Below are 12,256 nucleotides of genomic sequence, written 5' to 3'. Positions count from 1 at the left end.
ACTTTAATAACCATAATAATAATTATAGCTAAAATAATAATTATAAATAATCAACATGATTACATACTAAATACTACATGTTAGTCACTGTGTTGAACTCTGTGTGTCTCGTTTAATCCTTAAAACAACCTAGTAAAATTGGTGGTGGTGGTAGTAGTAGTAGTAGTAATAGTTGTTGTTGTAATACAGTACTACTTTACTACTACTACTAATAATACAGTAGAATAAGAAGAGCTGCTCCTGCAGCACCATCCATTTGGGTTTCTTTAAATGTTTTTATAGCCATAATTAGTACAAAATTGGAAGGTAGGTTTTTCCGTCTCTTTCATGTTGTCACCATTTTCTTAGAATTTCTGAAGGTATAATTATAATGTTGATTAGAGAATAATCCTAATTGGATAAATCGTAAGGCATAATGTATTTTAAAATAGTAACTTAATTCTCAGAGGGTTATTTTCTTAACAGTACTGAAATGTTATGTTATTTTTTGGAGTTTTTGAACTAACTTATTTTCTCTCTTTTCACACTCTTTGCTACCAAATTAAAATCCAATGTTAAATAACCTTACATTTCTCAGGCCATTAACTCCTCTTTAAAAATAATGCTTTATGGTACTTAGAATTATATTTCAAGTAAAATTCCCCCTTTAAATCTAAAACTGATTTTAATTGAATTACTTATTTGTGGTTGAAATTTTTTAAAGTGACAGCATCAAATGGTGGCAAAGATGTAGAGCAAAGATATAGGAATTCACCTACACAACTAGTGGGAGCGTGAGTTGGTACAACTACTTTGGAATGTAGTTTGGGTATTATCTACTAAGGTAGGAGATAGTTATTTCCTACGGCTTGGCAAATCTATTCCCATTTCTATTCTATATATACTTAACACAAAGCTGGACAAATGTGCATCAATAATATTCATAGCAACAAAAATTTTAATAGCCAAAAACTGGAAAAAACTCAAAATGCATAAACAAATAAATTACAGTAAATCCATACCATGGAATTTTATAGAATAATCTCAGTGAACAAGCTAACTACACAAACATGGATGAATTTCACAACATAATATTGAGCAAAAGAAGACAACTGAAGAAAAAAATGTTTGATTCTATTCATATAAGGTCCAAAAAGCAGGCCAAACTGAACTATATATAGTATGGGGGTTATATGTTTAGGTGATAAAAAAAATAATTTAAAATGGATTACAATGAAAATCAAGATAGCAGTTACCTTCATTGGGTTAGGAGAATGCATAAGGGGGCCTTCTGAGGGCTAGTAATGTTCTGTTTCTTAACTTGAGTAGTGGTTTATTTATATGGTGTTCATGTTGTGATAAGTCATAGATCCAGTAGAGTGTTGTTTTGTGTACTGTTCTATATGACTGTTAAATTTTACAATTATATACTTAGAATAAGAACATATATATAATGCTAGAGGGTTTTTTTTACCTCTCACAGGACAGAGCCTATGCCTTCTAATATATAAGCTTTTTTGACTTTGATACACATGTGCAGGAATGCGTTATGTACATGCGTGGGAGACAAGGAGGCTCCTGTGGTCTCTAGGCCAGAGAAACTGTCAGAGCTCTTATCCTACACCTCTCAAGGTAGTCATGATCAGATATGGCAGGAAGCCACAGGAAATTGCTGATGTAGTTGGAGTCTACTGCACTTCTTTTGAAGTAATCACAGGCTCTGCACTGCCAGGATTTAAAGAAACTTTAGCCCTGAGGCACTTTGTAGGTGTGACAACCAAACGCACACCTCCCCTTCCATGGTGTGGAGTGATTTTAATTAATCTTATAAGTGACGACTATGGGAGAATTCTTGGGAACCTTAGAAACTGGAAGGACTAATATGACTTTTAGTAGCCCTTATGACCTTATGGTACGAGGAAAATAGGACAGTGTCATAGTACTCAATTCTCATAGTTTCAAAGCTGTGCAGTTGGTTTTCTTGAAAGTTCTAAGTATGTTGAACATATTTTCTCTAAATAAAGATAATTAAAAAAATATTTCCCTGTTTCGAAGATTTCTAAGTGCTTTTCTTTTTTAAAAACCAGGAGTGGGTATTAAATTTTATTAAATGCCAATTTAGCATTTTTAAAGATGGTTACATAGATTACTTTATTAGACACTTTTAATGTGGTATTTTAACAGATGTCCTAATACAAATCAAGTTTTAGAACCTATAATAAAAACTACTTAGTGTTGTAGTGAATTATTCCTTTAATATGCTGTTTAATTGGATTTTTCATTATAGCATAATGGCTAAGAGCATGGATTCTGAGGTTAGACCTCAATTTGAAACTCAGCTTACTAGCTCTGTGACTTTGGAGAAGTTATTTGATCTTTCTTATTTGATTTTCTCCTCTACAAAATGAGGATAATAATATACCTACTAAAGAAATAACACATGTAAACCACTTACCACAGTGCCTCATACATCATAAGTGATTAGTAAAAAAAAAAACAAAACACACATATATATCCATTTTTGTCATTTTTTTTTTTTAATTTTTATTTATTTATATTTATTTTTGGCCGTGTTGGGTCTTCCGTTTCTGTGCGAGGGCTTTCTCTAGTTGCGGCAAGCGGGGGCCACTCTTCATCGCGGTGCGCGGGCCTCTCACTGTCGCGGCCTCTCTTGTTGCAGAGCACAAGCTCCAGACGCGCAGGCTCAGTAGTTGTGGCTCACGGGCCTAGTTGCTCCGCGGCATGTGGGATCTTCCCAGACCAGGGCTTGAACCCGTGTCCCCTGCATTGGCAGGCAGACTCTCAACCGCTGCGCCACCAGGGAAGCCCCTGTCATTGTTATTTTATCTTAGATTTTATATCTCAATTCTTGGGTAAGATTGAGCTACAGTTTTGTGTATGTCTGCTGTCTTTGTCAGGTTCAAGTATCAGAGTAATTTTAAATGAATACAGTGTCAGGTAGACATCCATCTTGTGTGTTCTGCAACAATGTATATAGAATTGGAGTAAACTAATCCTTGAAAGCAAACAAACTCACTAGCAAAACCAAAACCTTTCTTGGAAGTGACTTTTATTTTTAGAAAATTTTAATTTTCTTCCATACATTATGGTCTATTCAGGTTCTGTATTCTAAAATCAGTTTTGGTAACATATTTTTAGAAAACCATCCATTCATTGAGTTTTCAATTTTATCACAAAGTATGAAATCAGATAAACCAAATTCCTGCCCTAAACCCACAAAATATAGAAAGCAAAAACAAATCTAGAATCAAAAGTAAGCATTTCAAAACCTTTTACTTTTAGTATTTAATTTCCTTATTGAATAACATTTCCCAGGGAAAAAGCATTGTTCCAAGATCCAAAAATTTTTTATATATGTGTACACACACACGCATTTATGTATGTGTACATACATATATATATGTACATTTATACATATGTCCATCCACCTTGCCAATAGTAGACCAGACCAAAGCTTTAGTATTACCTGGGAATGAGGTAAACAGAAAATAAGAGAAAAAGAAAGATTGCGTAGTTTCATTGTCATCAGAATCAGTCCATGCCAGTTTCCAGAATCTGCCCTCTGTGAACTTGTAACTCATCTGGAAGAAAGTGCAGCATGAAACTAAACTTGACACATTGTGAGAAAGGGGGCTTTCTGAACTTGGTGCCAGAGTGAGGTTCAAGACCTATGAGGTTCAAGACCTATGCGGTCTAGTAGAGTAGCCACTAACCACTTATGGCTATTTTAAATTAAATTAAGATTAAATAAGATTAAAAATTCAGTCCCTCAGTCACATTAGCCGCATTTCAAATGTTCAGTAGCTACGTGTGGCTATTTAAATGTAATTAAAATTAAATGAAATTAAAACTTTGTTTCCCCAGTTGTACTAGCCACATATCAAGTACTCTGGAATCATAGTACAGATATAGAACATTTCCATTATTTCAGAAAGATCTTTTGGAGAGTGCTACTCTAGACAAACTCCTAGGTCTTGCCAGCCTCACCATGAGCCTCATCAAAGCCAAATCCACTGTCAGGATTTGACTGGATATCCTGAAGTTCTGTGATTTTTTTTTTTTTTTTTGTCTATTTAGAGTTATAATCATTGATCTTTTCTTCTCCAGATTCTTAAAGTGGCAGATATTATTTTAAAGAATTCATGTCAAATCTTATTAAAACATTTATTCTCCACTCAAAACATTCTTATCTAAATACATGGTTTATTTATTTTGAGAATGAGCAAAGCAGTGAGATTCTAGTATATGCCAAGAACTCCCTGAAGGTCTGTTCCCATTAGAGGTGGTCTTTTGAATCTGAAATGAAAGCAGTTATTGAATTCTGATATAATGTAAATTACCAATATTTCCTAGTAAAATAATTTTTATATTTCTATGTTTTTGCAGAATATTCATTATGTGATATTTCTACATGGGCGTTTTGATGCCATTTTGATTATAACCTTGTATCATTTCTCTTGACTCTGTAGGTTTGCAAAGATTCAAATCAGTGTATCTGAACCCATTATTCCATTCAGAGAAACAATCACAAACCCCCCCAAAGTTGACATGGTCAATGAAGAAATAGGCAAACAACAAAAAGTTGCAGTCATACACCAAACAAAAGAAGATCAAAACAGAATCCCTGAAGGAATCCAAGTTTACCCTGGTGGGCTAATCACCATGACAACCCCCAATAAACTTGCCACACTCAGTGTTCGAGCCATGCCCCTTCCAGAAGAAGTCACTCGGATTCTGGAAGAAAATAGTGATTTGATTCGTTCTATGGAGCAATTGATATCCTCTTTGAATGAGGGTAAAAACACTCAGATGATTCGCCAGAAGACCCAAGAGAAAATTTGGGAATTCAAAGGAAAACTAGAGCAACATCTAACAGGGAGAAAATGGAGGAACACTGTTGACCAAATCTGGTCATTTGGCCCAAGAAAATGTGGGCCCAACATATTAGTAAATAAAAGTAAAGATTTTCAGCATTCAGTATGGACAGGCCCAGATGGCAAAGCTTCAGAAGAAACCAGTAGATACCGAGATTTGGGCAATAGCATCGTGAGTGGCTTCCAGCTAGCAACCCTCTCTGGCCCCATGTGTGAGGAGCCTCTCATGGGTGTCTGTTTTGTTCTGGAAAAATGGGACCTAAGTAAATTTGAAGACCAAACAGCAAGTGATAAACAGAATCAAGAACAAAGTGACCTGGTAAAAGAGGGACAGGGGGAAGGTGAAACCTGTTCTGGTAGAGATGAACACCAAGACCTACAGGGTGGCTGCTCCGAGCCCTTTGAGAAGAGTGCTTCCCAGAGAGGAGAGTCTTCACTCACCGACTGCTATGGACCCTTCTCAGGACAGCTCATTGCCACCATGAAGGAAGCCTGTCGCTATGCACTGCAAGTGAAACCTCAGCGTCTGATGGCAGCAATGTACACGTGTGACATCATGGCCACCAGTGATGTTCTCGGTAAGGCAAGAAAGGTAAAGACAGTGAGAAATACCATGAATAACAGTGGAAGTCTCCCAGATCAGAAAGCTTAAACTCATTTAATATTTTTTTTTGCAGAAGCTACATTATCATCTGATTTTCAGGAACTAAGATCTTAGAAAGCCAGAGGCCTTAAATATTAAAATCTTGGGGGCAAGGGAGCAGAAGTTTTGCCAACTTAGGATATTTTATTTTGCAAAAATAGAAAGACTTTTCTGTAACAGAAGGTCTGGTAAATGAGGTTTAAACTTCTCATATATTTTACCATCCAAACCCGTGCAGTAGTTTTTCACAAGGGAATAACCATATCAATCTGGGTAACCAAAGTTGTGACAACGATCAGAGAATAAGGTGACATTCTCGTACTCCTAACACAAAGGGCTTCTGTGAATTCTGGGTCTCTTCTGAAGAAGAAGATTATTTGGGACTTTATCCACTGCTCACTATTATATCAGATCCTACTGCTGATTTTTCTCTCTTTGGGAGAAGAACCTTTAAGATCTCAGGAGACGTTGAACCCTGGCACTTGGTAGCTATTTTGACTTTTGACAGATTTTACTTCAGTGAGACTTATTTTCTTCACCTCTGAAAAAGAAGGTAATAATTCATTGGAGGCTGTGAAGAGTAGCATGAGAACACAAATATGGGACCTAGAACCATGCCTGGCACACAGTAGTTCTCTTTACCCTCTTGAGATCTTGGAACTGCTTCAGCGGTGAGGAGGGTAGAGGGGAAATGAGCACTGGATGAGCGAGTGGACCAAATTGTTGTGTTTTCTCGAGCTCTGAGGTCCTTTGAGTCAATACGTGGTTCCTTTACATTCTTTTTGGTAAGGTTCTTTTGCCGATTAATTCATAAAAGCATAAATCTAAATTGTTGGGGGTTTTCTTCCCCAAAAAGAAATTTAGACTTGCATCACAGTAAGGTTCCTGTGAGAGAAACTGAGCACCCATAGCAGCATTTCAAAAACAGTTGAGTTAAACACAGGTACATAGATTTGGTCACTCTGGGACGGCTTAAAGCCAGTATGTGCTGTGAGTCAGATCTGCAGATATGGCCTGGAATATGTGGTGTTTCTCAACCTTACTTGAATACAGCATCCTATTAACATCTCACGGAATCCGTAGCTTAGTTCGAGGAACACCGATCTAGACCATTCCCAGGTGTTCTTCACATTTCCATTGAGAACATTCTTAATTTAAGAAGGCAGAGGTAGAACTAGAATCAAGCAGTCTTAATTCCTTCAAAAAAAGACCTCAGAGGTCTTCTCCAGTCTCTCCTACACTGACAGATGCTTATACCACCTCTGTTTGAATACTTCTGTTGATGGGCAGCTCACAGCCATTTCCAGGATTAAACTGTCTTTCTCATGTTGAGCAAAAAAGTCTTGTCTCCTGCTGGTTTCTCACCATTCATACCACCGTTCGTCCCTCTTACATGCAATAACACTTCATATATTTGAGGGGAGCATTCGTTTTCTAGTTTTATATCTAGGGGAAAACTCTCCACATCCTTCAGCTGGTTTTCAGAATATGATTTTTTTTAATCCTTCCATTGTTCCAGTTGCTGTCCTTTGGACATACTTCATTCAGTCAGCCTCCCTCTTAAATAAAGCAGCCATAAACAGCACCCCAGATACCATCTCACCCGTACAGACACAGACACAGACACAGACACGCTGCTACCTCCCACATGCGGTACAGCGTTCTTCTTTTAATGCAGTTCAGCAGTTGCATCTTGTCATTCACTTGTGAGAAGTCAGGATCAACCTCATTTTTTCTTTTTTTTTTTTAAAAATAAGTTTGTCTTCCTATTTTGTTCCCCCAGAAGCCAGATTTAAATTTTAGTGACTGAAATTATGTAGAACTCCTATATTTACATATGAGTAAACTGGGTCTATACAATTAATTTCTTCCCTTAGGTTGTGTGTGTGTGTGTGTGTAAAATACATAATAAACATTACAACAATAATGAAGGAAGTTTTGGGGTTTTTTAATGCCAAGAAAAAGAAGTCTCAACACCATAATCTTTTTTTTTTTTTGGCTGTGTTGGGTCTTCGTTGCTGTGCGTGGGCTTTCTCTAGTTGCAGCGAGCAGGGGCTACTCTTCATTGCCATGTGCCGGCTTTTCATTGCGGTTGTGGAGCACAGGCTCTAGGCACGTGGGCTTCAGTAGTTGTGACACATGGGCTCAGTAGTTGTGGCACATGGGCTTATTTAGTTGCTCCTTGGCATGTGGGATCTTCCTGGACCAGGGCTCGAACCCGTGTCCCCTGCATTGGCAGGCAGATTCTTAACTGCTGCGCCACCAGGGAAGTCCCTCAACACCATAATCTTCACACATTGATTCATTTAAAAATTTTTTTTCATGTGTCCTTGTCTGGTGAGAAGTGAAACTCAGTAAGTAGTGAATTGAATGTTTTGATGAAGTTGAGCTCCTTTGTATATATAGCATTCCCCTGATTATCAACTTACCAACCATCTTATAAGAAGAAATAAGCTTAGGTTGATAGGATTTTGTGTTAGAAAGTCCATGTCATCTCCAAAGGTTTACCTCGTGCTTCTATAAATATATACAAATCTTTATAATGTTTTCTTAAAATTCTGTAGGAAATTAGTGTATGGCTTTCTAGTCTGTAGTTTATGGAAACCAGTGCTTTTATCCTTAAAAAAGTTCATTTATCATTTGCCTTTTACCTGTAGTTTGGTGGCTACCCTGCTATCCACAAGTTCTCAAAAGGGCAAATTTCTCTAGGGCCATGAGATAGAATTCTGGTCTTGGAGACTTGAACTCATTTAAGAAGGCCAGGTACTTGCTTATCAACTGCTCGGCTGTCTTGAACTTCAGCATTCTTCTATCATGTTTGTTCTACTTGCTGTAGTTTCTTCCTCATTCTCCTTACTGAAGAGAATGGAGGTAACATAGGTGTTGAGAACCAACCCTGGCCTTCCTGCTGTCCTGTATTAATGTTACACTGGCCTCTCCAAGTTGTAGCTGTGACCCTTTTTGTTGTCTTTAACTCTGTTACTTGGTAGGCTCGCCTTAGTCTAGTTTTCAACATCCAGGACATACTATGATCCTCCCTTAGTTGTTTGCTATCTTCTTCTTCTTCTATCTACTGTGCCTGTCCTCTTAAAATAGGAGTCAGAAGGCACAACAGAGTGCCTTCCATGACCCAGCAGATTTATTTTGGAGCTATTTATTTTGGGTGGGGAGGATCTCTCCTCCTTTTTTTCTCATTGGGATCATTCATGATTGATATTTTCAGACTCTTGTTACTCCCCAAAGGAATTTTATCTTAGGGTTTGTTATCCTAAAGCCTGTTCGGTTTTTTGTTTTTCTTTTCCTTTATGTGTTTGAAATGAGCCTTCTCAAAGTCTAGGGTCCTTGTAGGTCTATGCCTGTCTTTCCCTCCCTTATTCCCAGCATAATAGGAACACATACTTCCTCCCTAAACGGCCATCTCTCCTTACATAATCCATTTGGAGTGGCATTTGTCCTTTCTTAGAAGACAGCTTTTCAGCACAACACATGAAGCTAGGTTCTGCTGTTGGCATTTATTGGAAATTCCCAGCAGACTGTTGAGTCACCTTTGTTGAGTCAGTCCTCTGTGTCCATTTTTCCTTCTGTGTTAGGAAGTCACCACTAGGACCCTGCATGTGACCAGGCAGTCCCTTGAATATCACTTGTCATCCTGCACTTTGATCTTCATCCTGGCACTTTTCACCTGGCCAGCTGAGTCAGTTCTGGCACTTTCTAGGAATAGATGCTTATCTTAGCCCTCAGGGTTATATGCCCTCTTCTCCCTTAGGAGCAGAATATGTCTTTGCCTTGCCTTATCCAGGTACAAATGACAATCTTGTATATGTGGATTGGTTAGTACAGTTGACCCTTGAACAACACGGGGTTTACAGGTGCTGACTGACCACACAGTTGAAAATCCGTATATTACTTTACAGTTGGCCCTCCCTGTATGTGGCTCCACATCGGTAGATTCAGCTGCGAATTGTGTAGTACTATAGTATGTACTTAGAAAAATCCACTTGTAAGTGGACCCACACAGTTCAGACCTGTGTTGTTCAAGGGTCCACTGTACACAGTCTGTACCAGTGTCGCTGGTCAGCCTTCTTAATACATTTCTCAGAGATCAACTGGCTGCCACACCCACTGCCTTACAAAGAAGCTGTGTTTAGATTTGATCTGGAATTTGTTTTATTCCTGAATTGGTTTGAGGCCTTCTTGCTTAGACTAGAGAATCTCCTCCTAAGCCTGTTTTCTCTTGTTTTGAGGGATTCTTTGGTAATGATGACCACTTTTTAGTATCCAGGGTCTATCAGGATACTCAGCTCTTCACCTGTGTTTTCCTTTTTCTTTCTAATTCACCACCTTCAACTGGAAAAAGAAATGAGGAGACCTCTATGTTCCTGAGGCATTTTGCTTCCTCCCTGGATATTCAGAGATCTTCCAGGAAAACTTCAGACTGCTGCCGGTTCCTTTAATTCTCCAAGAATTGGCACAAGACAAATAAAAGGACAAGTCAGGTCTTTTTTATTTAGTAAGATGAGTTAGTCTCTTTTTAAAACACTTTTCTACACAGATTTTTAAAATAAGGAATCCTTTTATAAATGTATAGAATTGCTTATGGTCAAAATGGGAAATTTTGCAGAAAAAATAATCATCTTAAAATTGTTTTGTGTGGGGAAGTAATCCCAAGAAAATGACCTCCTTTACTTGTAAAACCTGCTTTCCTAACTGAGGTTTTATTACCATTTTTTACCCATGAAAATTGCCTTTTATGAGCTTGAACGGACATAAGAATTGGTTTGTGTTTTTAATTGATCATCATGTGACTAGTAAATTGTCTCTTTTCATATTTCTTCTAACCTGTTAACGTCTGTCATTCTTGCTCTCCATTGTTTTTACCTTTGGCAATAACTTCACATATAAAATATAACTTTTTCTGTTAGTGTTAGTTTTACTCACATCTACAATTATTATAGTTCTTCTATTTTATTTGTAGGGGTAAATGCTTATATTGTTAAAACATATGTGCTTTAATGTATCAGAAACATTCTTAGTAAGTATTACTGTTTACTTTTAAAAACCTATTCTTACTTCATACTTGGAGTTCTTTTTATATTTCACCAGCATTTCATAATTCAATTCAACAAAAATTATTGAGCTGTATATGCCAGCACTATGTTAAGCATGGTTCCTGCTTTGAGAAATAAGTTAAGGTGACAAAGCTTAATTATGTAAAACAATTAGTAAAATACAATTGAATTTAGTGAATAAATATGGGTTTTTATTGAAATTTTATGAGAAATTTGGATTAGCAAAATTCAAAACAGGGTAAATCTTTTGAAAGTGATTGTACTTTGAAATTGGTTTTGATGATGGATGGAATAATTTTGAGTTCATCAGCTAGGTATTAAATTGGCTTTCTTTGTACCACAGCACTGAAGACCTCTGTTGAACTTAAAGTAAACTCCTTTCCAGTTGGTTTTATAGACACTGCTCTGCAGCATTACCTTTCTAATCCTGGACACTGGTTGGTTGAACCCAACAGTAAAACCTTGCATTTACCCATACTGTGTCTTATTAAATTTGGGTCCTTACCTAGTTATCCTGATTCTGTCAAAGAATTTATTACCTTTGCCAGCTTCATGTCAACTTTGGATTTGATCACCATGCCTTCTGAATTTTTAAGTGGCTGATTATCATAGTAAGGACACAGAGCTGTGAGCAGAGCACTGACAGTTCACTAAGGACATCCTTCCAGGGTGGGAGTGACTTGTTAACATCCATTTCTATCTAATAGCAACCAGCCCACATTCCCCATTACATCCACAGCACACTTTATCTCATATTTGGTTGAAGACCACCTGCATCCTGTCGACCACATTTGCTTGATTTAGCAGTCTGGTTGTTCTGTGACAAAAGGAAAAGAGGTTTGTGTGACCTAGTTTATAAGAATAAGAAATGCCCACCGATTTCTTTGTGTGTGTGTGTTTTTAATTGAAGTTATGCCGCAAGTGTTACCGACAGTAACAGAAACCACAAGATGAAAGAAAAATCTTCCTCCTTGGAAGTCAGCCTATCATTTTTCATTTTCTTTTACCATCTTTGTCCATAATAGTACATTTTGCATGGCTATTATGCATTATGGTAGAGGCAGTTTGATGTTTTGCTTTTTACATTTATTATTTGTTTTATAAACACACTTCCATTTGGCTACTTAGTATTCATAATTTTCATTTTAACCTCTGCGTAATATCTTATCAATTTGATGTGCTGTAATTTACTTCCCGTCATCCCCAAATTGGAAATTCACATTGTTTCCTGTTTGTTTACTATTAGAGAAAACATTGCTGTGGACAGCTGCTTCCTTTCCTAAATTCTGAAAAAAAATAACATACCTTTAACTGCCAAACTTTCAGCTCTAAAGATGGTAGAATCTGCAGATCAATCTTAACTGCCTATTATGGAAGAAGAAGATATGTACATAAGAATCTGTAATGCCACGAAAGAACAGATTAGGTTCAGTAAAGCCCAAATGGTGAAGAGATTATTTTGATCTTGGGATCTCACAGAACACTTCGTGGAACGAGTTGTTTTTGAATGGTCTTTAAATGATGAAAAGGATTTGACTATAAAGCTGGGCTAAGAGTATTCTGAGTTGGAGAAACTGTGAGCTCAGAGTGGAAAAACCTCAAACGTGTCCTGTGGGCAGTGAGTGGTTTACCTTGGCTTAGAGCGTAGAGTCTGTGCTCTGTGCTCTAGG

General features: G+C 37.4%; 1 protein-coding gene across 2 annotated transcripts in view; it reads left to right on the top strand.

Annotated features, from left to right (window-relative positions):
• Window positions 1–12,256, top strand: part of EFL1 (elongation factor like GTPase 1) — a 134,465-nt gene that overhangs the window by 103,629 nt on the left and 18,580 nt on the right. For both annotated transcript variants that reach the window (XM_036843059.1, XM_036843061.1), the window contains exon 18: window positions 4,470–5,452. In XM_036843059.1, coding sequence (XP_036698954.1) covers window positions 4,470–5,452 — 983 coding nt within the window. The remainder of the gene's footprint in view (window positions 1–4,469; window positions 5,453–12,256) is intronic.

This window comes from Balaenoptera musculus, chromosome 2, assembly GCF_009873245.2.
Source record: "Balaenoptera musculus isolate JJ_BM4_2016_0621 chromosome 2, mBalMus1.pri.v3, whole genome shotgun sequence".
Classification (NCBI taxonomy): domain Eukaryota; kingdom Metazoa; phylum Chordata; class Mammalia; order Artiodactyla; family Balaenopteridae; genus Balaenoptera; species Balaenoptera musculus.
Note: the sequence above shows the minus strand (reverse complement) of the source record. Positions and strands in the feature narration are given on the sequence as shown.